Consider the following 26,971-nt stretch of genomic DNA (forward strand, 5'->3'; position numbering starts at 1 on the left):
AGTTCCTCAGAGTGAATGTTTTTACAGAACTGGTTTGTATTACATGTCTTGGCAGAATCCAACTCGTGACATACAGTTACACTGCCTTTTAAGAGACACATAGTTAGAAGTGTCATTAAGCCTTCCCAAGGCCTTAAGTATCAGGAGGTCATGCCCTTATTATATACAGAGTATTGAAGAAGTAGGAAAGCATCAGGAGCAGCATTATTTTATGGCTGGCATGATTTTGCTTTATACATTTACAATGTTGCTATCAAAAATTGTGGTCCAAAATTTACTTTCAGAAATGAATTAGGAAAAGAAGACTACAAAGTCAGACATGTGGGAGGAAGTCAGAAGGTTTTAAAGATAAAAGCTGGAGGTGCTTTTGACACAGTGGGCGGTTAGGGAAAAAATTCCACTGGCAGAATTTAGGAGAGGGTATGAATGGAGAGAGATAAAGACAGTGGCAAAGGAGACTACACAGAACTCTGAAGAGCAAAAAAGCAAAAGCTCCAATTCTGAAAATGAAGAAATAAATTATAGCATACAAGAACAATCTGGGAACTGAGACAGTGGCAGAGACAAAAACAAACAGGACTTGAAGTGCACATGTTGAAGGCAAGTTCTTCCAGGCATGGAAGTACTAATTATCAGGGGACACTGAGAAGGAAGTTAGGCTGGAGATAAGCAGAAGCCTGGAGAAGAACAAAAAAAGGAAGAGTATATTTTAGAAGCACTAAACAAAGGAAAACACAGATGATGGCAACACATTGACCAGACAGTTAAAAAAAACCACAGAGAGAGATCAAATAGAAATGCAAGAAATTTGAAGAATTATGGAAATATTCATACAAACAGAGAAAGAAACAGCTAGGTATCACTGCCATATAATTATATGCCATGAATGAGCTTGTGAAGTTACCACTCCACTGCTGGACGTGAGTGAAAACATTGATAGCTTTCCTAACTGCTTAAGATTATCACAGGACAGACATATTGAACAGAGAAAGGCAGATCAGCCACTGAAATCGAGAAAGAACCAAAAATGGAAACCCATCACAGTATGTCAAAAGACCTGGCAAAGAAAAGCCCACCAGGAGCTCCCCCTTCTCTGGCCACAGCAGGATTTACTTCAGCAGTGTGCTGGTGCAGGAATTGTGACACTGACTTGGAGCAGAATGTGGAGACTGTCAGTCACTTAATCCTCAAAGCACTTGATACAAACACCACCCAAAAGGGACAAAGAGTTGTTGGGGTTCAGCTGCAGGAATTTTAAAGCCTCTATCTCTGTCACAAATTTTTATGCAACAACAGCCCTTCACCCTGATAACCTGCAGGTTACTGTATCCCTCAGAGCATAGCTTAACACTCCTCTCTTCTAAAAATGCGAAAGTTGACGTTTTGAAGGTCAAAACAGTTTTCTGTTTCATGTGCAAGAGATGCAGGATTTTGATCAGACTCCCTAAAGACTTCCAAGGAAATACAGCATAGCCAAACACATTCACCTGAGACACAGTAATTCCTTAGCACAAAACAGGTTTTTAGCCTGCTCATGCTTTTCTCTATGGCTTAAGAGATAACAGCTGAGGAAAAAAGATAACATGTGATCCAGCTGCAAAAAACATCCACAAACCTGAACTCATTTGCAGGGAAACCATGTTCTGCCAGTTCTTTCCCCTGTTAATTCTCAAGTCTAGTTTGTTTCTGTATCTTACCATTATGTGAAGTACTAATTTTTTTAATATTAACAAAAATGTTACTCACCTCTGGTGTCTGGACAGCAGAACTCCACATAACAGGTCTCTGAAGAAAAATTACTTGCTTTGTGGCCAGATTTCCTTCACTGAAATTTAAAGAAAATAGTTTTCCAGGTTTTAAAGGCAATAATTGTCACTAACATATTTGAAGTCAACTTTAGGGTGGTGTAAGTTCACAAGTGAGAAGAGGACAGACTAGAGTATTATCCAGTTTATTAATTCCTCAATAGTTCTTTAATGATATTTTTTTTAAAAATAGAAGCATAGGACTTGGTTAAAGTGATGCACAGGAAAATAGGGACAGACCAGTAACTTGTATTACCATGACTGGAGTTATTTAACATGTGTGCTCTTGAAAGTTTAAATATCAGAGTTCCTGCTTTTAATCCAGGTCTGCACATTTACATCTGAATCAAACCTTCACAAGTCTTTTTTGAAGTTAACCTTCACTGTTAAATACACAGCAACATATTACTACCTATTAATATCACAACAACCAGGCCCAATCTTAATAGATCCATAGCTTCAGCAAATCTCTCAATACTCTGTGGTATGAAACTTGGGAATTAACATTCTTTACTGCTAAATAAAAGTTGTAAAATGTCATCTAATTGACACAACAGGATAAGCTTGCTGCCTCACCACCTATGGGTAAAGGGCTGCAGCTCAGTTTTAATAAGCTTTGCATGAAGAATGAGATGAATGACACCAGGTGTTTTGTAGGAGGGAGGTACCAGCATAGGCAGGACAAGAGAATATTTGGTGAGAAAAATAAAGAAGGGGGAAAAAAAGATGAGTAGCTTCAGTCCTGAAACTTTAACAGATGTTAATACTGTTATGGTAGACAAAGCAAAGGTGTTTGTTTTCTTCCCAAAAGGGAATTCTGTAGAAAAATAAACACGACAAGTGAAGCTGCTCCCCAGACCAGATATTACTGATATGATATTTCATAAGCACTACACCCCCTTAGTAGTGGTGATAAATACATCCTGGAAGTTTTAATGTATTTCCATCAGCTTTCCACCAGAAATACATGTCACCACATTGATAGGACAGGTAATACAAACCCCAACTCCATGTCACTGAAAGTGAAACAATTTCAGGACAAGAACTCCAGAATAAGAAGATTTAAAAAATTCCTGTTTTCTTCTAAATGTCAGATACAATATTTTTATAAGTTCTTCTCCCCTCAGCTGCTTTTGGCCAGTATTCAGTAAGATCTTTAAGCATATAAAGGTAAAACACTGAAGTTGTTTGGCCAAAGGGTGACTACATATTTAATAGTGCACTAAATGAGTAACAAAACAGAAACACCAAAGAGATGGCAGTTCATTTGAAGTATTTATGATTCTACCTATTCTATCAACCACAAAACTGTGTTATTATGCATAACATTTCTAAGAACTACTAAAACAATGTAAGCTTTTACTTCAGTATGGATATGTCAGAAGATCAAACACCACACATATGAAGTCAAGGCAACTGGTGCATGTTTCACAACTGAAAATTATTTTGTATTTAACCTCAGGGACTTGCTCCAAGAAAAACCAGGGATAAGAACTGTTCCTATGAGCTCAGAAGAGCTTGTCAACAGCCTGCCCCAGTAAAGCTTCTGGAAGTAAGCTCTGAGAAAGTACACAAACCAGGACTATTCTCAGTATAAACAGCCACTCAGATCAATAGTTAGTGATGATGGATTTGTGATTTTGTTTGGCCCCTCACAATCTTTTTTTCAGTCTGGCTCAACTCAGGTCACAGCACATCTTTGCATGTATTCCCTGGATGAGAACAGAGAACTAAAACTCCAGCTTGTGGGAAAAACAAAAATGCAGGAGAACAAATTCATTCGTTTCCTTAAGCCTAACAAGGTTTCCTGTTCCAAGAGTCCCTACCTCACTATTTGCATTCATTAAAAGAAAGTGTTTAGATTTTATGTCATTACAAGGAAATCTGCAATCCTGCAACCTTATTCCACTTGGTGAGGTATTTCTCTGTGCCTCAGTTATGTCCCTTTTGATCAATTGAAAAATGTCTCTTCCAAGCAACAAGGCTGAGCAGAGTCTCTGGCATGGGGAAGAGCCGAAGGCTTATTTTGTAACAGTGTCTGCATTCCTACAGAGAAAAGAAAAAAACCCAAACACTGAGCTACAGCTTGTACAAATTCTACTAGAACAGAAAAAAGGACATGATGGTGAGTAGACAAGAAGTAAATTAACAAATTTCTAAGTGACCTTATTAAAATGCCGCACACGACAAAGCAGCTATGAGCTTAGCTCACAAAGAGCTCAATGACAGTGGGATTTCCACAGAATTTAAATGAGAAAAAGTGCTCAGAGCAAGGGAAGCTCCACAGTTTCTCTCACATTTCTACATCCCCTCTTTACCTCCTAAGTCAAGGCATTTTGAAAATACAGATGAAGTGGTGAGCCAGGATAAATGCATACCCATAAAGTCAGTGTTTCTGCAGTGCATTGCCCATAGCCTGCCCTGGCCATTTCAGGGAAGGGAAATAAAGGTCACTGCAGAGTAAGGCTGCTGAAGCCTTTTTCCTGTCTCTTCTTTTAAGAGTGGTGAAGAGCAACAGAGACTCTTTTGTTGAAACACCAGCAATTTGTTTGTCTGCTTATGCTGTATGGGCAAAACTGTGTCCTCTTACACGTCTGTATTTCAGTTCTCCAAAACACCATGAAGCTACAAGCTCAGTAGTGCTGCCAATGGCTCTGGCTTTTACAGATCCATTTTTTAACGCATGAATATTTGACGTAAAAAACATTTGGAAAAGATGTTAGACAAGATTTTCTGGAAATGACCAAAGGGAATAAGATAAATTATTTTCATGTATGCAGGTGTGCTTTTTGTGGGTATTTTCATTTCTCAAAAAAATATAACTTTGCACTCCTTTGGAACTGGGTAGCATCTAGACTTTCAGTTTGGAGACAGACACCAGCCTGGGATACTAAATGTCCTGGCTTAAAGGACCTATTAAATGAAAAATTTAAAAAGACTTAAAAGTAATTCTAGTTTTCAACCACAAACACGTATGGACTTCTACAAACTCATGGTACTACTAAAAACTGCAGTAATACTAATTTACAAGCAAATGCTCACTAAAGATCTGACATGAGGGAAAGTTTTACCATAAATTAGGAGAAAAGGAATACAGAATAGAGGAAAATACTACAGTGAGTAAAAATGGGGATAATAGATAAGATTTTCTTTAAATGCTATGAAAAAATTCTATTTTAAAAGTAAACATGAAAACATAATTTTGCCAGATTATTCCAAGTTGTTGCTTACTTAGTTTCTTCACTGTTTCTGAAACCTCTTAATATTCAGGCTGGGTTTTGAGGTCAGAGTTTTGAGTCTGGGGAAAAAACCAGCTGTTGAGCAGCATAAAGTGTCCTTCTTTATTAAGACTTTTGCATTCCTAGGATAACCCACCACTACCACAGTAATGGCATCTTTCATAGCAGACACACAGTAACCGTGCAGGAATTTCTTCTCCTCTTTAAATACCAACATCATTGCCTAAAAATAGTAGTTATCAATCACGACTCAGCCTATCAAAACAGGAAGACATTAATTTTCTGATTCTCATGAATTCTCAATCCCTAATTAGGAATTCTTGTCCATAAGCTTTTTTCCTTTTTTAAAAGCAAACTGAATTGCTGTATATGAGATACATACAGGCACACAAAGCATGATTCATCCTGTTTCTTCCAAGAGTAACTCACAAGCTACAATGGGATAACAAGCATTAGACAATTCATACAAAGTCCTACTCAACCATTTAGGCCAGAAAACAAATGGTTTTTCTTAAGCTGAGTTACTCTGGTGTGGGTCCAAAAGGAATCCAGTTTGAGATTTGGCCAGGACAGAACCCCTTTAGCATGGGCACTGCTATTAATGCTCTGCCTGTTTCACATCTGGGATACAGCACTGCTTGAGACCTGAATATCTTCCTGGTACATTCTCACGGATTCAAGGAACAGCCCCAGCCTAATCAATCTGTTAATGCTTCCTACAGCACTGCATCCTGTTTCTTTTCCCCTTACAGCACTTGGCATCTTTTAGTTGGCCCTGCCTTGGCTCTGTGATCCCTGAGGTACAAACCAGCACCATCTGATGTGCTGCAAGCACAGGCTGACACTCCCAGTGTCACTCAGCAGCTGCTCACGACATTCCTGACCCTGCTGTCCAAACCCTGTGGGATGGGTTCAGTTACATGGCTTGTGGGACACAAAAGGTTGGAAGTTCAATATTCTCTCATCCTATGACTCAGAACACAATGACTACTAAAATCTCCCTGCCATCCTTCAAAGATTATACCCAGATTCTGAAGACTTACTCTCAAGCACCAAGATTTGGCCAAGATTTCAGCTGTTTATGAAAACCAGGCCTGGTAGTTCATATAGACTATAAGTCACTATGTTCAAAGCTAATACACTTAGACTACAAAATTATTGAAGAAATTAAAGGATAACCATTTGTTTCATATTCTGGAAACCACTTCTTCCATAGGAAAGCAAAACAGAGACTCTCAAAAAAACAAAAAGGTACAGAACATGCCATATTTTACCACAACTTCTTTTGCCTTTGCATTTAACCAGTTGGTAAAAGTCAACTATTAGAAAAAACACTGCCAAAAAACCCCAACACCTATTTCCTGATCACAAAAGCCTCCTTCTTACATGGGGTGAGTTGATTTAATTATGCCAAATCACTTAAGCAGAACTCTACTTTCTTGCAACAGTTTTCTTACAATCTTCCATGCACATCTTTTTCATGCTGTCTTGATTTAACACAGTGAGGCCTGGGATCCAAAGATTACTTAAGCCATCCACTCTTTCCACAGCTATTAATGAGCCCTAAGCCCTGCCTCAGTACATTTGCTTGCTTTTGAAGTTTGGCAATCTTAATCTAATGGGTGGAGAACTTAAGAAAATACGAGAGAAGGGAGGCATTAAGAATGCTTCATCTAGCATTGTATCTTTTTTTGGGAGGGGTTATTTAAGGAAAAGAAGAAAAAAAGCAAGCCTGGAACCTTATGGGGAATCCAGGTCTGCAATTTAGCTCTTCTTAGGTAGAAAAGAGTCCCATCAATGCTCTAAATAAGCATTACTGCTAGAGACCTGAAATCCAGTAGTCTGGTATTGTATTTGAGTTGAACCATAGTGTCTATATTAGAGAGGAGAAACAGCCCAACAACTTGCTGGATTAGCACATTCTCTGCCCTAATTTGCAACAAACACTCCATGACTGTCTTGTGACAACATGGCTTTTTCCATGGTCTAAATCAGTCATTCACCAAGGTCCTAAAACTAGTGAAATATTTCAACACTTGTTTCTAGTTGAAGCATGAGTAACCCCCATTGCTGAGGACTGGGTATGTGATAAAAAGTTTCCTACATAAAATCTTTCATGTTTAGATTTACACAATGTATTTTAAATTTAGTATTAGACTCACTGAAATCAGTAGTCCTAAGCAGATATGGCAAAGCCCTCATGAAAATGCTACTTACATCTCAAGCTTCACATACATTTAACATCAGCAGTATTCTTCTTCCTTTTACATTCAAGTATGCAAGTAATTATTGAATAATTCTCAGCCATACACACCAAAAATGCTGTAATCAAGAGTTGGGGTACCTGTCATGTCGTACAATGGGTGTAGGCAGGACACAGGTCAGCAGCCATCCAAACTCAGCCAGCGTGTGCAGTAAAGGTCCATAATCTGTTTTAATTTCACACCCCTACATTAATAATCATAAAAAGTAGTAAAGAGACTCTGTACAGGTTTTATTGGCATTTCTACACAATTACAACACCTCCCATCTCACTTTTAATGAGATAATCCTTTGAGAGGACATGAAACTGTTGTTTGGTGGAGATTCATTATTTCAAACTGAAAACAACTTGAAAAATTCAATACAACAAAATCCATGGAAAACTGAATTTATTAACATTAGGTATGAGCTCTGACTCATCAAGACATAATTCAAAGCATCTCACTCATTAAACTTGTCACTTTGTTAAATTAGTGCCTAAAACTTCTAAAGCATCATAATTAGGTGTCTCCATTGACATCTTTATTTACTCCACATATGATAAATAAGCATTTCACTTAGCTACATATTTAAGGTTTTAGTGGGTTTTTTGGTGGTGGTCTTTTTAAAATATACAAGTCTTTAGTTTGATGTTAACTTTTTTCGCATTTGCAAACGTGTTTATCATTGGATATTTCACAAGTAAGAAAATCCAACAACATAATCCAACAACTGCTTTCAGAGGTCATTCATAGCAATAATCCTAAATTATAAGAATATTTCTAAAGAGTAATTTAAGTAATTTTATTGCTGCAACCCACTACAGCAGCAGATGTAAATTTATTAGGAAACCCAAGTCTTCCATATTTAGCAGTAAAAATACATATCTGAACATTGTACTGAATTAATTTACTATCAATTTTCTCTTGTTGGTTTTCTAGATCTGGCTATTTTCTCCCCTTTTAAAAAAAGGTGACCTGCACTAGCTGAAATTACACCTAAATTGGTCTGAAACACACACAAAAAATCCCCCAAGATGTTTTCTTTGGTAGTTGTACTTGTTAGTATGAACATTTACAAATGTCAGGCCAGAATTCCTCTGGCATATTTCTTTTATGCACATTTACCAATGCCCACAGATATTTGATTTCATTTTTATCATTTGGGGCTTTAGTAAAGCCTATGAAGGTGACTTCAGGAAACCATTCTAAATGCTTATGGAACACTGGTACCAGCATCCTAAAGGAAAAAACAAAGAAAAATAGCAGTAGGAAATAGCACTGCTAAATCATCACCTATTTACCTCAATGACTGTCCATTGTTCAACAACTATTGCATCATTTCCTTTCCTGGTAGAACCTGGAACCCCAGCACCTTCTTCTTCATAGATAAATAATCCCTCTAAAGATTTGGGCAAATAATCCCCTGTGAACATAAACATAAGCATTAAGTTTTAGGTTGATAGATTAACAAGATGTACACAAGATGTTTCTTTCTCACTGAACAGTTCTCTAAAATAAAATTAAATGACTCAGCAAACTCAAATTTGTGGTTATTTATGGAGTGTGCAAGTCAACTTATTATTAAAATCCCTTTTTTTTTCTACACAAATTGAACTATGAACAACTGTCTCAAAAGCATTAACCCCTTCCATACTCCAGTATCAATTCCAGTTCCCTGTATTCAACATATCCATTACAGAGGATGGGCACAACCCTTTTTTCCCCAGCTTCAATATTGTCCTCCTGACAAGACATGTGGCTTTTGGTGTGGTGGGAGACAGCACAAAAATGAGTGAACCATGAAGTGTAAAGCTCAGCTACAGCCACTTAAATACACAAATGGCCACAGGAAGAGCCTGAACAAGTAATTGTAGGAGGATTCCTGATGGGAAGGAAGTTTGAGAGCACAAGTGTCTGACTCACATGTCAAAGGCCAGCAGCATCCGTTTGGCCCAAACTAAAGCTGTGCATCAAATACAGATTCAGTTTCTGGTTCTCCTCCTCCTAAGAGCCTTTGGGAAGCCTTTTGTGGAAATGCACATTGACAGCTGACTAACCAACTAAATTGGTACAGCAAAATCATGTAATCCTCAGAATATCAGCATTAAATCCCCTCCAATACTGGATGAGATAGGTTAGTACCTGGGTATTAAAGATGGGGAGTTATTCAAGCAAAGAAGAGCAGACAGCTCTCTCTGTGGGGAATGAAAGACTGTAAAACTGTTGTTGGACAACAGCTGCAAAGATTAATTTCAACAGCTGCAAAACCACCCTTCAGTGAACTGTAACAGATCTCCAGAGAGTTCTTTTCCAGCTCTAAAAAAACTCTATAATGAAAACTACAACTCTGAATTCTCACCTCTCCCCCACTGAAGGAAATTCGGTTGTTCCACTGATTTCAATAAAAAGGAATAACAGTTTCAGAGTAAAAAAGACCACTGCTACAAACCGTGGCATTAGACTGCTCATGTGCACAAAATGTGCAGTTTGAGAGGGACTAGCTGCCAAATTCCATCAGAAGTAAATCTACATTGATGAGCTTATGTGCCTCTGAGTCACTAAATTTACTGCAGAGCTACAGAAACACTGTGATTCACACTCAAAAGCAATGAAAACTGAAGAACTGTCATCAGTGTTTGGCTTCTTTTTTTGAAGAATCATAATTTAAATTGCAAAGATCTTGTGTTTTGCAGGTTTTTTTTCAGGGCCTTCAATAATCCAAGAGTTCATATTGTTTTAAATCAAAATTATCAGAAAAAAGCATAAGGCATAGTAAATATAGCAGCTGCTCAAACTGACAGTAGTTTTACCTCCTCATATAATTAAGACAAAGTGACTTATGAAAGCCACTTTAATACATTATTAATTATCTATCACACTTGTTAATCATCCTGAGCATTACAAAAAACTGTTTAAGGTCCCTGGAGCCTTTTCAACTAAGATTTGACAAGACATTTCTCTACTGCAACCCTGTATTTCACTTGCTTACACTGCAAGAATTAATTCTAAAGGAACATCAACAAATTGCATCTTAGTACAAGCAAGACAGGTAAAAAGTAACCAGAGCATCACCTTAGTGAAGTACAGTGTAGGTTTGCTATCAAACAACATTTGTTAAAAGAGTTAATTGTTTTGGAATTTATTAATCATCTCAGTTTGTTTTGGTCTGTACTCCTAACAACAGGAACTACAATTTTCTTCACTTTTTTTCAAGTAATGGTATAACAGTAGTTAACTACTGTTTTTTGCACACTTTTAACTTCTGGCTTTCAGACAAATCCAATTCAAATGGAAATGAATCTCTCAATTACATATTTTACCAGCAACCGAGTTCAAGAGTTCTAAACACATTTCATCCTATTGTCTTTTCCTTGAAAAAGCACAAACCCAACCAGAAGAACTAGCACAAAAGGTTTATTTTGTTATAAAGCTGCTCTAGTTTGCTGCTTTGGAAATTGGCAATTTGATAAAACAAAGCAAGAATTTCAATTACTTAGTCTATTATAAATCTGTGGAATCTGATACCTAAAAGGGTGTAATTTATTTTCTGGGCAGTTACAGATCCATCTTGACACACTCACATATATACCCTCCCATCAAGAAGCAAAATATAACCCTAATTTTTTCAAATTACATAGTTCTATGTAAACAAGCAAAAGTTTCACGGTACCCTGGCACAGTACTCACCTTTATTACTTTCCCAGTGTACAAAAGAATCAACTAAGGCCAATCCTTGTTTATAATAAAATGTAGTTAATTCTAGCCAGTCTGCTTCCAGAGTACTAACAACTGGCCCTTTTCTTGTTACTTTCATAGACAAAACACCTTCGTGGTAGGTCCAGCAGGTAGAATCATCATCAAAAACATTGAAGACTGTATAGAGCTTGTCTAAGGAGAGAGAAAGGAAGAATGAACTTCAAAGACAGTGCTCTAAAATTTGTAATATTACTCATCTCCTATTTTAACATAATTTTCTATTTCTAAGCAACAGTTTTAATAAGTGGTTCTTAATGTTGTTCTGCTTAAGACCTAAACACACTCAGGAGAAGGTGTGAGGGGAGGTACACTTTGGGATACAAGGAAAATGGGAACTTATTACAGCTGGGCTGTCACTGAATTCTTCAGGTACTTGGGGTTTGCATAAAGAAAACATACAAGGACTAAGAAAAACCAGTGCAAACAGCCTTCATTTCTGCCACTTGTGGAACTTCTGGCTACAAATACTAGCAACTATAAAAACAAAAGCCAATTTTCTAAGCTTGCAAATATAAGGAATGCATTGCACTGACTTTAACCCATTATTCTCTGAAGTATCAGTGTAATTAGTTGCTTACTGGGATTTTCCCACAGTAAAATGATGATGATCAGTGGAAGTTAAGGGTACAAAACCAATTTATCTTCAAATTAGTTTTCTGTCTAGGTATTAATACAATGCTGTAACAAAACCAGTCACACACAAGCACTCACTAAAAACTGACACAGCCATAGCATATTAGGAAATCACTGGTGCAAGTTATTGAAACCCCAACTATGTGAGTGCGTTCTACAAATACACTTGTGTGCCACTGGTGTACAGAAGTAACACAAAGCAGCTGCCCAGAAATATTCTTGGATTGCCCAATACTGCTGGGCAGCCTAAATCAATGCAAACCAACCTCTAAATATCAAAGTTTTTGTACTGTCCAAACAAAGGAATTTGCTAAGATGACCCAAGTTAAGAAATCAGTCTCTCTAGGCTCCAGAAGCAGAGAAATTTCCAAAATAGGATATGCACTCCAAGTAATCTGAACCAGTATCTGGAAGAATCCCTCTCTACTTTGAGAAGTGTTACTACACTCACTGCAGGTGACATCATGTGCCCAGAAAAAGGGAAATTCAGAACAAAATGTTGAACTTTCAGTAAGAGAACTCTTTATACAGTTTTATCACTTTCACAGGTGCTTACATCACAATAGATGTGCTTATCATGACAAACCTTAATTTCTTTTACTATCTATTGAAGTGAGATCCCTTATTCTACAGAAAAAGAAAATTGCTTCCCAATACAACTATTCAATTCCTCACATCCACCAGAAATTTACCTCTGCAAGCAATGTATTATAGTCAAAATTCAATAAAATAGTTCATAAAGCAATATAACAGTAAAAATTGATACTTAAAATCCCTAAATCTCTAACTTGAACATAGTTTTTTGCCTCTTTTGAGAAGATGTAAATGAAAGTGGCACACTGGCAGAGCAGTATATACCTACACATATGCAAGACTGCCTTGGAAAATTCACATCAGCATTTTTCAAAATGACGATTACATAAAACAAAGAAAGGTGGTTAAGTTTCCAGATGTTTTATCTCGTGAACTCCAGTGACTTTCTATTTGACTAGTGTAGAGAAGCCTGGCATATCCTTCCTAAGCTTTTTGAAGTTTCCTGAGAACACTACACATAGGGGATGCTCTGGCTGCTGATCTACCTGGTCATGCCAGCCTGCACAAACAATGCTCCTGAAGAGAATCTAGTTTTCCACTTCTTCCTTACAGGACTGCTAATATATAGCAAACCCACTATTTAAAGCTGTAAGAGAAGAGTTAAGCTTCACCAGATTATGCTATAAAGGCTTACTTGTAGGAAAACTGCTTTACTCGAGTGTTAAAAATAAGAGGATCATTGATTATCTCTGTGCTTAGAGTCATTATTCTCACAGTCTACAAACTGGAGAGCTGCTTGAACAGGAAAGTGAAAAGGTTGCTTTTGAGAGCAATTAAAACATGTCTGGCTCATCAGGGAATGCAGCCTGACATGAAAGTTTCAAGCTGCCTGCTTTCCACACAACTCTGTCTTGCATTAGTTCTCTTACTCAGATTACTTCTTTCTTTCTACCTTTTCCTCTTAGCAGCCAGCAGGCCTTAAAAGTTTCAGTACCAGAAGTCAATGCTTCAGACCATTTTTTGCACAGACTACACCAAGCACCTCATCCTTCTACAACAAAGTAGTCTATCACAGCATCAGCATTTTTTCAATTACGCTTTTCCTTCCTATACTTCTAATGCTTACTTTTCTCTAAGAAATTCATTTTGTAACAATGATTGTCTTCGATTTCATGGTCAATGCATTAATTTCAGTGATCTCTTTCAGGACACTTCTTGAAGGCACATTAACCAGAAAGAATCCATTATGAACGGATTTATTTGGTGTACATTATGTGAGTTGCCTGGAAGCATGTAAAATTATGGCTCTAGTTGGAAGGGGCTCTCTTTGTTGTCATCTTTGAAACAGGCACAACTGAAATCACAATGTATACTTTGAAATCATTATGTGTTTATAATTTTATATTGAGTAAACCTACGTGTGCATTCCAGAAAATATTTTATAACAACTGCATCCTTCTAAAAGGAAAGATTTTTACTGCCACATGTTCGTTATACACATATTGAGCAAAAAACCTTGAAATGTGCCACATTTCAAACCACAATTACATTGTGGGTGATTTTGGGGGGTTTGTTTGTGGTTTTCTTTTTTTCTTTAAATTGCAAACTAGAATTCTGACAGTACATCTACAATAGTCTATATGAAAACTGAAATATGATTTCAATACATTACTACAGCTCACATACATAAAAGAGAAGGTGAGTGTTCCTTCTGCTTTTTTTACTGGCAACTCTTTTAGAAATATGTCTGCATTTACATATGCATGCGTAGAGGCATCTTCCAAAACTAGTATTTGATACAACAGAAAACTGTTTTATTTTTTCCAATGCCTCAATAAAATACCTTATTTCTGCAACAAACAAGCAGCATTTATTACCATCTCCTTTCCGTGGTTTAGAAGGGCTGACTTCTTTTCCAAACTGGAAATCTGAATCCTCTAACAGTCTGCTTTCTCCATGCATTTCTTCCTCTATCCCACTCTCAGATGAGTGACCACTCAATGTCCCTTCATTCCAGTTTTTATAGTTTTCCTCAAAGTTTTCTCTTCTGTGTTCCCTATTTCTTCTGCCCAGCGTTGATTCCAGCTCTGTACCTCCATCTGCACTTGTTCCATTACAGGCTTTAGGATGAGGAAAATGTTGTGTTATAAATCCCACAAACTTCTTTCCTCTTTTAGCAGCTTCATTAACCTGCAATACAACATAAAACTTAGCTGCAAAGTCATTTTACAATTGCATAGACCTTTTTCTTCTTTAAAACTTGTACATACCTGAACCACCTTACTAAACTGCTGAGGACATAAAGGCCTAACACTGTATTACAGAAGGGTGACTGGTCTTTGGTGCTACTCCTGCTTCAAAGTAAATGGAAGTTTTCCAGCATGCCTTTGGAGTCAGGCCAAGAAAGGTGGCCAGCACTGGTACTGACTTCAGAGTAAACCAAATCCCTCATTTAGAACAAACCCAAAGTACTTTATTTACTGTGTTGTATTGATAAGCAGCACAGCAGAGCAATAAATAATATTTCTCTAAATACGTGATGCCAGTCATACTAAAAACACTTCTGTAGTATTGGAGGTCAGTATCTCTCTCATGAGCCATGAGTCATTGCCCCCTGGCTCCCTTGGAGGCTGCTCAGCTTTGTTATTACTGAGGACAGTGGAGGAGCAGAGAAAGGAGAGGGCTAGAAGCAAATGGAGATCCTCTTATTTCAGCCAGTGGTGTCTTCCCAGCACTGAAGTCTCAATGCACAACTGCAACATCTGTGCCATCTGTGGGATGTGTCTGTTCTTGGGGCTGTTTTTTCCCCTGGGTGAAGGAGTGCTGTCATTCAGGAAGGTGACCCCACTGACACCTTGTACTACGTGCTCCCCTGTGAAGTAAAGTCCTCACAGACAAACAGAGGAGCTTCAGCTCAGAAAGAAGACATCACATGGGAAGTACGGGATTAAGTGAGGGCAGAGGGGGAAGGATCTTTGTTCAGTTTACTCACATAAACTATTAATCCCCAGGGTGAGTAAAAATCCAACACCTGATGCTACTGCAATCCCTTTTTAGTGCCATGACAGTGACACCTCAGTCTACCTACAGTCATTATTTATGTACAGCAATACTACAGTATGCCAATCACTGTGGTCATACATACAGAGCTGCTGCTTCAAGGACAGCCAAAATAGCTTTGAATTTAACGAGCAACAGAGAAAAACAGACAATATGAGAATCTTTTTCCTGAAACACCACAAAGTTTTATTGTTTCATATCTTAAAAAAAAACAAGTACAAAGACTTGACTGGATTAATGGTTCTGTCTTTCTAAAACTGAGGGCATTTAAAAATCAAATTATTCTCACATACTACTTCTGTAACAGATATGTTTCCAAGACTCCATCACTGCTCATTTCAACTGTATTCTTCCTTCCAATCTCTGTCTGCTACACTACACCACCAACCTGGAATAGGTATATATATACACATATATATATTATAAATGCATAATGTAATCACATTTTACATCTGAAGAACCCAAGAAAGTCAAAAGAAGCCATTTATAAAATACAAACAACTCTTGAAATTTCAAAGATCATTAAAAAAGATCTCCAACATGCTTTTTCTTCTACTATCCTCCTTGGCAACTAATGTAAAAGATACCACTAACTCTTGTAATAACAATAGCTTCCTATTCCAGCAAGTCTTCAATTCTGCAGAGGAAGTTAAACACAAAAAGAACTAGAACTTGCATTTCAGTAGAAGTTTTCTGTAACTATACAATGTTTTCAAAAGCTGTGCTTAGTAAATATTTATTTTAGTTCCTATACATGTTGTATTTTTTGTTAAAGAATGAAAAGAACATTTCTTCTTGGGTACTTTACTCAGAAAAACATAAAATTCACATATCATACAAGTGTTTTATAATGAGAGACTGAGCTTGATTTTGCTTTCAGTGAAGACTTCCAAAGCTTTACAGAGATATTGACAAAAAGTAACTCTTTTCTCACTCTGAGATAAATTTTGTAGCTTCTATAAAATCAACACAAAACTAAAACCACAACCACTAAATGTAACTTACACTTATGATAGAAACAAAAATCTGAAGAGAAGTTGGAAAAAACCTCCCTTACCTTTTCTAGCAGTTCTTTCACTACTTCATTTGTCAGTGTTTCATATGTTAAAGGACATTCCTCAATCACCAGCCTGGGGTGCCTTTGTGCTCTGGGTGCTGCGTGCTTCTGGCTAGAACACAGAAAGAAAGCAGTCTTTGTCAGGAGTTTGCTGCTAACTTCAGCAAGTGCTTGCATATAGAATTCTTTTCTTTTGGAATAGTTATGAATGAAATCCTGACAATGCTTCTTCATACTATTTAGAAGTCAATGGGTTTTGGTGTTTTGTTCTGTTTCTTACACAAAGTGACAGGTACTATGTGTTTCAATGCCAGGATGAGAATATTAATATTTAACAGGAATTTCATCTAAAGACCATGCAGAGAGATAGTTTGGAAATGAAGCCTTACTGATAAACAGCTCTGCCTTTGTAATAAATAAATGCAAAAATCTCTGACAATGCAAAACACACAAATTAAAACTAAATTTAGTAAGCACAAAGCAGATTCAGTTTTGTAGAAAACACACCATGAATAGAAATGGTCCTTTAACACTGTTAACATGCTGCTGCTTAGTTTTTGTAACTAAAGGAGAGCTGCAGCTGTTAAATGAAACAGTATAGGCAAATTCTAGGAACACAATGCAAAAACACTTACTGAGGGTTAAATAATGTTTGAATCTCTCATATTGAAGCTGACAAACCCCAACTTCCATTCAAAGTCACAACAGTCCTCACGTTTCATCTAAAGCTGGTTATTAGTCAGACAATATTTAGTGTATGCCAATAATATAATGGGATTTTATTTGATGCTTTCTTTGTATAATAATTTCATTTAGAAAATCAATTCTAAATGAAATGATTAGACACATGCAAATACAGAAGCTGACCTTCCAAACAGTAGTTGGAGAAGGTGTATTTGCCCACAGCAAAACCAGCCTTGGAACATATGGCAGCTGGCAAGGAAACTAGAACCTACACCAGTTTCACAGGTATGCTACAGTCTCATCCTTCACCCATTCAAGGCCTCAAGGTTCAAACAACAACTTCCAAAGGATGTCACATCTACAGCAGTAAGGCAAATAGTGTCAGCTCTTGGAAGCCTCAGCTCCAGGGCAAGCATTTTGCTTTCTTACTCAAGTTTTTGCCCACAGGAACAGCATTCACCTTATCTGCAGATGAATCTATAAAGGTTAAATTGCATGAACAGCAAATACTCCCAAAAATGCTTGTTTAATCAAAGGGTTTGAGAATTTCTCTTATATGAACACTTAGAGAAAGCATTACTGCAGTGGCAGCAAGGCAGCTTCCAATTCACACCTTCCTAATCCTCAGATAAAGACAAGAACCTTTGTGCATCACATAAGGACTTAGGAGAGAAGGGGAAGCCTCACAGCTTTTAATGCTGTAAGAAATCCACTTTATAGTTATCCAAAATAAGAACAAGAGGTTAGCTTCTTTGCATTCAAAGGAACTAATGAATGGTAACATTGCTTTGTATGTCTTTTTAGGATCACATGGTGATTTTAATGCAGTAAAAACAGGAGTAATAAACAAGACCGTGGATCTGGAACATAAACAAGCTCCTGCCTCTCCCTCAGTGTCAAAACAAAGCTTTTGTATAACCTCTGCTCCAGAATGAAGATTTTCTTCTTAATAAGGAAAAACCCAAACTATCCCTGACAAATTAATTCACAATCTATGTCATTTTCCCCTGGGAAAGACAAAAGTTTTGCAAACCAAGAAAAGGCAAGCATTACATACTTTAAAGCAGCTTATTACTCTCCTAGTATTTTAGTTAATCTTATTTACTGCAAGTTCTAAGACAGATGATATTACACTTAGGATTTTGTTAGGCTATTTACTAAGGCAAAGGAAACGTCAGCTTACTGTGCACTTAGCATTAATTAAAGACATTACTAACTGGCTAATCTCAGGTGCTCATTTCAAATTGATAAGCAATGAATGCTGAGCAGCCCACACACAAATGGCTTCAGCACAGGATCAGTGTACTCAAGGATTTCCCTGTTACCTCAGCTTTAACCGGGAGAGCACCACTCGATACATGTGACTTGCAGGGAAGCTCCTCCTCCGTCCCACCGGCAGCAGAATGGGATGCACAGCGCCCACAACATAGCCTTGGCTGTAATACTCTTCCACCCGAGCTGCTATATCCAACACAGAACTGATCCTGATCACTTCTGGATTTGAAGAAGCTACAAAGCATTGAAAGCAGAAGAGAAGCACATGATACTGTGTATGTCTATAAACACTTTAGGTGAGTTCCCTTTATGCAAACCACAAAACCTATCCCCAGCTATTTACTAAAACCTACAGTTCTATTTATACAAGAAAAAGCAGATTCACGGGTGATTCAACACTATTCAACTACTTCAAGTACCTATTTTTACAACTTAATACGATCTATTTTAACATACTTGGCAACATTGTCTGTTTGATCAAGGTCTGCCAAGCTGATTTAAAAGCTGTGTTAACATCTAAACACATAATAGAGTTGAACTTAACAAAGCAACTATTTTGTCTAGTCCAAGCCTTAAACATACTAATGCAGTATCCTTCAACTCCAGTTTTCAGGTAAATTTCCACGCAACAGATTTAAGCCTACAACAATTGATTTGTTTCCATTAATTTTTTTCCACTTAGAAATTATCTGGAGGAGTATCTGGGACTTTTGACAGTCCCAGTTCCTTTTTTCACCAAACTTACACATCACCTAAGTAAGCTGATTTCTAGGGAGGGTCCCGCTCAGCATGTGCAGGCATTTTGCATCAAGAGGCAGCAACTGGATAATACATTATTGTTAGGGAAAACTAACATAAAGAGATAAAGGGAAAACTTGTTGGAGAACCTTTTTAAAATGGTCCACAGCCTTTGCAAAGAGAAAAGGAAGATTCCACACTGGTAACAGATACATATTCTGCTACAGTCAGTCTGATGGGTCAGTAATTCCTGTTTCTCACAAGAACAGCTGGAACTCTAGATGCCCTCAGAAAGCAGGAAATCAATACTCATACACAAATAGCAGCAGAAGAGTCATTACACCAGCACAGATTTGCCAAAGCTTTCATCTTTTGCACTTAGGAACTCTGATAACAAAACAGCCTGGCTGGAAATGTGCTGGTCTGTTGGTGAGCCCTGCTCCAAGCAGCCTATTTGCCTGGATCCTGATGGATCCCTCTTTGCAGGACTTTCTGTGCATTAATACCAGCACCCATCTGCACCAAAGGATGCCTCAGTCAAAACTAAGCAACACCTTTTCCAATATACAAGTAAGTGTAATGTGCTGCCCTGAACATTCCCTATCTAACCATACAACTGAAAATAACTAAACACACTAACTCTTCTTTAATTCTGTAATTAAAAAAATGCATGAAATAAAAAAGAAAGTAAATGCAATTATATAAATCTCTCATCACTTTGCTGAGTTAATTTCTTGTCCCTGCCTTCTCTTGTCTATCTGCATTATAGTGCAGGTTGGCAATAGCAAGGAATTTAAGGACCTAAGATACACAGAAGTCACTAAGTTTGTCTATCCTGCTGCTTTAAACTATCATAAACCAGATATATGACTCCTTAGTTTGCACCAATGTTTTATTCTAATAAATTGAATTAGAACTCTGCTGATTCACAAGTAGTGTTGTGTAAAGCCTCTCTACACTGCTTTCCCACTATAAAATGTGGATAATATTGACATACATACACTTACTGAGGGCTTTAAAAAAAGACCACAAAACCCCCACAAACTATCAGAAACTAGTATTTTACAACACTCAAATGCTTTTTAACACCAATTTCTACTAATGGGAAAAGGAATGGTGGCCTACTTTGCTTGTCACTGTAAGAACCTTAAGAGAAAAGCCATCAAGAAGAACCAGGATAATTTATACCAGGGAAACACACACTACCAAAAACTATCACCAACACACATATTGATGGTTTATTGCTGACATCCAGCAAATTCAAGCTATTAACTAAACTGTCATTCTCAGTCATATGGACAAGGCTGTTGCACTTTTTCTTTAAGCAGACAGTGTATCACAGCTTCCCTTTTGTAAACAGATGACATTTTGTCATTAGAATAATCCCATCCCATGATTCCACTCTGCAAATCCAAGAGCCCATGTATTGAGAAATAACTGCTCCATAGCCTACAGATCAAAAAAATAGGAATGATGCAATTTGCTCGCCACATCCCTGATTTTATGAATGTCTTAAACCCTTTTTCATAACAAAACTTTCCTTCCTGATGTGCTCTCAACAGGTAGCCAAAATGCTGTAGCAGTAAGAACTCCAGCTAACTTTCCAGATGCATGGTAAATCTCAGATGCAGGATACTGAAGATGATGACAAAACAGCTATTTCATACATATTCACACTGGTATTCAGAGTGACACGAACTTGACAGCATGTCATCTTAGCAGGCTGCATCAATATTTCTTCTTTCCCCTAATAGGAGCATAGTGGATAATGCATAAGCATTCTGCTTAGAAGAAATATAGAAACTACCCCTACTTTTTGGTTAAACTGACTTCAAAAAATAGCAGCTGTTTGTGTGATTGGGATATGCTTCATGACTGAGACTTTGGGATTTACAGTCACTGACCAGCATTTAAAATTACACTTCAGTGTCCACTGCTCCCTCTTCTTTGTACTACTCCAGTCCACCAAAATAAAAGATTGGCTGTGATTTTTTTTGTTTGGGATTCCCCTGATGGCCATCATCCCCCATGGAACTCACAGCTAATTTTTACGGTAGGGATGGGAGCATTTTGGGGACCAGGAAGGGAGAAGCCAAGGTTCAGTGCACAGCTAATAAGTAGTTAAGATGCACAGGGACTCCAGCCAGCAAATTCAGACTACAGCATGGTTGACCTAATCTGCATCATGGCCTGGGAGAAAAGATCAGGGACTGCTGAAAGTTTCCCCAGCAGGCTCATTTTGACTTCACATTGCATATACCTGATAAAGCACAGAATAAGGCATATTGAATTGAAATAATACATTTATGCTTGCTATACTTTTATCCTGATGCAGGACATGGTTTACTGTAAGATCTTAAAATATTATTAAGTGCAGACTTTCTGTTTTTCTTGGTGCAAGATCCAGTGACAAGAAATCACTCGGGCACATGTAAATCCCCTATGCAGAGGAAGACTTTGTTCTGGAAGTAGGCAAAGCAGAATGAGTGCCATAAATACACAACTTGACAGCAGAGGAAAAACTTTGGTCTGAAGTGATAAAGGGCTCCCAGTTTAATTAAGCCAAAGGACATTCAAATAGCAACAAGTACATGAGCAAGCTGACTGAAGGAAAAAAGAAAAAAAGCTCAGTATATTCTCCACCATACTTGAGCCAATCCACCCATTTCAGAAACACTCAGAATTGAAAACTGCCTCCAAGACAGTAGAAATATGCACCATGTTCTTTTTCTGTATTCATCTTAGCTGTAAAAATAGAGGCTTAAAAAAAATTTAAGGTTATATACACGTATCTAGAACCATTCAACAGAAAGATACCTTTGTTTACAAATCCCCTTACTTCCAGTAAGAAATCTAAAAAAGAGTGAGGTAACTGTCTGAAACTGATCTCAGTTATTTAACATAATTCCACTGAAGCAAAGCAATTCTGATTATCAGACAAACAACAGAAAAAGAATCTTTACGGCTGTGCTGCTAGGTTATTAAAACAGAGCTACACCTTTAATTGCACATGTTCGATGGGCTATTACTTCAAAGGTCACAGCCACCTTTAAAACAAGTAATTTATAAAACACTATTAGAAACTACCTTGAAAACAAAAAAAAAAACTACCTGGAACAGAGGCTATTTAAGAACACTGAATGCTCTTCAGTTTCCAAAAACTTTATCCTTCCTGTATCGGTATTTAATTAATGTATGTACTAGGTAGCCTAGCTTTATTTCCAATACCTTACCACTACTTATTTGATAGTTTTGTTTCTTCAAAAGGAAAAAAACCAGTGAGAAACTTTTTATGCAAATAAACAGAACAAAGTTAGATCTCTAGTACTATGTAACCTAGCAGAATATATCTTCTATTAGTCTCATACAGCTTTTTAATGAAAAGACTCTTGTATTTAAAATAAAAATATTACAACACTAAAAAATAATCAAAAGCCAACTTTTGTTTATGAAAAAGTTTCTGCAATTGCACTAAGATCTGCACTTACACTGTTTCCCTTTATCCAACCCTTCTAGTAACAGCATTTACTTCAAATCCTTGTTATTAAGCATTTCCAGTACACTAGGCTGTTACAAAATGCAAGTTACTATGAAGTGAGTGTAAAAGTGAGCTGTCTGAGCTCTGAGGGCAGCCATCTGGGCTTGTTTATGTTTTCAACTTTGTGGAACAGGGAGTTGCTCTGTTAGAGATGGGACACCCTCGGGAAGGAAGTATCCCACAGAGCACTGTCTGCCTCTAGCTATGCATACAGATTTAGTTTCATTTCACTCACAATTTCAAAAGACTATTCAACAACTACAAGTAAAGCATTTGGGAAAAAAAGCAAGACAAAACTCAGACTCTTATAACAGAAACCTCTACCAAGAGACTGTGGTGGGCGTAAGAGGGGAAGTTACTCCTGATATACAACTAAGGAACAGACTTACTTCTGCATAAAGAAACAAGGACAATGACAGCCTGTTTTCGGAAGTTGAGTGCATTTAAAAAATTGTTATTCAATTAAGGCTCAGGCACAGTGTATTTTCTGAACCGTCACACTGAATTCAGACAACCATTATTCAAAGCCAGTACGGATGGCAGTATGTGACTCACAGGAAACTAGGAAAAATCTCTTAACAGTTTCTAGCCAGCTTCCTTAACGAGGACAGTTGCATAATTTGCAGGGTTTGGTTGTTAAAAATACTTCAGCAGTTTCCATTGTAATTTTATACAAGTAAGAACCTTCGTCGTGATTTGTGTTTCAAAATAAAAGTCTTACATTTTGGCTAGCTTTGACAAAAGTGCCGAAGATTTACTGTAAGTCAAACAAGACAAAACTAAGTTAAACCCTCTTCCTTCTTACTTCGAAATAGTAAAGATACAGCATAAAAAAAATACCTTCTAAGGTAAAATCCAGCAATACATATTCATAAGCAGAATCCGTCTTTGTTTCAACTTGTGGTCTCTTCAGTGTAGAAAAGATTTTTCCAGGGCTGCTATCATCTGGGTCTTCCAGCTTTCTCAGTCCGCACCCCATGGCAAGATCTGCAAATGATTAAGTCGCAGGAAAAGGTGGGGGGAGCAGCAAGATCTGTCGCTCCTACTACAGGGAAAAAAAAGGAACCAAATAATTCCCCTCGATTTTTCTTTCCCTATTAGCTGCAAATCCAAACAGAGAAAAAGTCCAGTTCCCAGACCAAAAAGCAAAGGTACTTTCCATTCATTTTTAATATAGAAGCAGTAAGCTCGTGACGATTTCAAGCTACAAACTTGGCTAAGAGTAGGCTGGATTTCACAGCAACATTAGAGCTGCTCCCAACTAGCAGAGATTTTCCATGCCACGTCAATTTACAGCCAGCCCCTATCAGTGCTCTCTTGCAGAGGACACCAATAGTGCTTTGTTTGTCCTTCTAGACTGACTGGGTGAGGGGGGGGCGAGGGGGGAAGAAGAACTGAAAAAGAAAGTTAGAGAGAAACTTGTCTGTCATTACTTACCTCCAGAAGTTCCCAACTGCAGTAGAAAGTCAGACAGGAAAAAAGCAAGTTAGTCAGAATGAAAGAATGAGAAAAGAGCCTCAACATGGTTGGAGATGAAAATGACTTCCAGAAAGGAAGTCAGCTTCAAGAGGAAATTGCTTCTGGCATCTCAAAGGGTAGAAAGGCAAATGAAAAGCTGTTTAGTCCTTATTTTAGATTTCAGAGTTGGCTCCTATTTCCTTTCTACAGGGACTTTCTTACAGAGAAAAAAAAAAAAAAAAAAAACCAAAAACAACATGAACACAGTGTAATGGTGTAAAAATAGGTAGTAATTTCTTATCCAGAAAAATCAATAAGAATCTTCAGCATGAAAATTAACTTGTGCAACTGGTTTTGAAAAACACCAAAAATAATCACACTGAAATATTCTTCATTTCAAATGGGAAAGACTTTGTCAATACTACATATGAAAAAAATTACAAAACTTTGTTTTCCATTATTCATGGGTATTGAAAAAACAGAATCCTTTTCTCCTCTGTTAAACTCACCTTAATTGGTACAGCCACAGACTTTCAACACTGTAAAAAGTTTTCTATGTTAACTTTTCTTTAGGTTCTAAAAATTTAGTATAATTTAAGGGCTCTCATTACCCTTCCATTAACTACTGCAAGTCACTTGTAATTATTGTGGTCTGCATTATACCTGATGCAGATCACAATAATGCATAGGAAGAAAAAAGAAACACTGAGTTATTTTCTGTGGCCCTGCTGTTCCCAGGATGAACTGTTAGAAATTGGCATTTTTATTTTTAGACTGCACCTAAAGAAATTCAGAATCATCTAGAGAAAAAACTGAAGATTCATAACACCATTTTATATGAATGGCACATTTAAATTCAAAAGCCTTTTCTGCTTTTTCATTGAAATATATATGCCTTATTAAAAATGCTAATATTTTGTATAAAAAATAACTTCAAGTTCGACATTAACTATTTGTGGGTTTCTGTTCTCCTGCAAGCAAAGTGATCTAACTTTTTATTTAAGTAACTTATCAAGAACTATATGGCTAGAGACTACAACATTTTGAAACATACATTATAGATTATAGTCACTTAATGCTAGAAAAAAAAACTATAATCACTTAGTGCAGAGCCTGGAACTGAAGTAATGTAATTGACTGTTTATTGCAGTCTTTAAAACAGGCTCCCAGGTGCTGAGACAGAAAGGAAATCCTCAAGCATTGTCTTCTCAATTAAAACCTAAGAAAACACATCAAATATGCAGAATTCTTCAACTTCTTGAGAGTCTTCTCACACAGAAATTGCTCCCAAACACTACTTTTTTTTCAGTAAAGGTTATCCCTGAACTATTGCCATATCAGCCATACATGTGAAGTGTCCACTCCACCTTCAGAACCCAGCTGCTTCACTCTACACTCCCCTTAAGTTTCATTGTAACTGCTGTATGAAGCCATGGCATGAGTAAGATAGCTATAAGCAAAACAACATTTTTGCAGCACCAGTCCAGTTGTCAGCAGGTTGCTTTTTCGTTTTTATTTAACTTAAAATAACTACATTTTCAATGAGGCCATTTTGAACATGCATTTTGAACTCTTCATGACAAGGCTTACACAAAGTTACAACCCCTTCACCAAGATGGGATTTTCTATAATATAAACAAACTCTTACAACACCAGGAAGAATCACAGTTCCAGATAAAAGCAATGGTCCATATTTGGTGCAATCCTAGATAAGCATGAATAGCTATAAGCTCCCAAGTTGGAAGTCAGTCAACAGTTGTCATTGCAGACTTGACTCAAGTCACTAATAAAACCAAAGGTTACACAGACCAAAACAAAGAAAACAAAACAAAATCAGCAATAATGAGCAGCATCTCCCACTGGAGTTGAAACTGCATCAAAACACTTGAATGACTCAGGAGAGACACAGGATCACAAGATTCTTAAGATTCAAGAGCTGCTAAAGAGCTGCAATTTCCTGTTACCAAGTGGATACAAACTACAAAACAATCTACTTCCAGTGACCCAAAATGCAAAGGCTCTGGGAACGGGCAGCAGAAAAGAGCAAATCTCAAACTATCCTGTGATTCAGCAGCAAGTTGTATTTACAGTGCCATCTCTGAAAGGGCAGGAGACTCCTTCACTGAAGCTTGATATAAATTTTAGACTTTAAAGAAGGCAAAGACAGCCAGACAAAGGACCAACGAGTCCAAAGGAACTTTGCCTCCATGGAAGGCTTCCAGGATCCCCAACAGTTTTTATTCTGATTAAATGGGAAAATGATCCCAAGACAGCAAGAGAAGCACATGGACAGGGATGTGTGTCCCATGCTGGATTACTGACTGCCTGCTGGCAGCACAGGATGAGAAGCAGCAGCAGCAGTTGTGCACAGCAGCTCTGACCAGACTGTGAGACAAACCAGCCTTGCTGTCTACCCACACCTCAGGGCTGTTCCTCCCCTTGCTCAGGATCTGCTTTGTTCCCTCTTTTCTGAGGGAGGTTTAAAAGCTTTCGTGTGGGAGGCATTTTTGTTTTTCTCATTGCTTTACTAGGCTTATTGAATAAAAGGACTGAACCTGCTTGAAACTGCAGTTTGGAAATAGATGTCTTCTGTTCCTGACTCTGCTAAGCTGCAATCAATACGACAGCCAGGGCAGGCTCTGCCTATGGCCTTGGTGCCAAACAAGTGGCACTGGCATCCCTTTTTGATCTCTCTTGCTAGAATTGTTAAGACAATTGTTAAGACAACCCTTCTTGACGTTTAGAACATCTGTGACAAACCCATCTGAACACTAAGCCTATTTACAGGAATAAAAATATTTACTTCTCCAAAACCCAGGATCTGCATAAGCCATTTAATAATGCAGTTTAAACATTTCCTCCTCTATCACCTTAGGAGATCAAGAATGGGAGATGATACCTGATCAGTTTTCTCTTCACTAAAATAATAAAATGTAAGAAAAATTATGAAA

The 26,971-nt window shown here is 37.5% G+C and overlaps 1 protein-coding gene across 3 annotated transcripts in view; it reads right to left on the reverse strand.

Annotated features, from left to right (window-relative positions):
- RFTN2 (raftlin family member 2) overlaps positions 1-24,186 on the reverse strand; it is a 32,126-nt gene extending 7,940 nt beyond the window's left edge. The window contains exons 1-9 of one of the 3 annotated variants that reach the window (XM_014269783.3): positions 24,000-24,186; positions 23,403-23,549; positions 18,337-18,520; positions 16,328-16,439; positions 14,088-14,400; positions 10,975-11,175; positions 8,589-8,710; positions 7,389-7,492; positions 1,747-1,825 (exon numbers count right to left, since the gene is read on the reverse strand). In XM_014269783.3, coding sequence (XP_014125258.2) covers positions 1,747-1,825; positions 7,389-7,492; positions 8,589-8,710; positions 10,975-11,175; positions 14,088-14,400; positions 16,328-16,439; positions 18,337-18,520; positions 23,403-23,541 — 1,254 coding nt within the window. In that variant the 5' untranslated portion in view covers positions 23,542-23,549; positions 24,000-24,186. Of the gene's footprint in view, positions 1-1,746; positions 1,826-7,388; positions 7,493-8,588; positions 8,711-10,974; positions 11,176-14,087; positions 14,401-16,327; positions 16,440-18,336; positions 18,521-22,512; positions 22,664-23,402; positions 23,608-23,999 lie in introns of those variants that run through there. The other 2 variants (XM_005490898.4, XM_014269784.3) reach the window with 2 other exon arrangements.
- Positions 24,187-26,971: the final 2,785 nt, after the last annotated feature.

This window comes from Zonotrichia albicollis, chromosome 10 (assembly GCF_047830755.1).
Source record: "Zonotrichia albicollis isolate bZonAlb1 chromosome 10, bZonAlb1.hap1, whole genome shotgun sequence".
Lineage (NCBI taxonomy): Eukaryota > Metazoa > Chordata > Aves > Passeriformes > Passerellidae > Zonotrichia > Zonotrichia albicollis.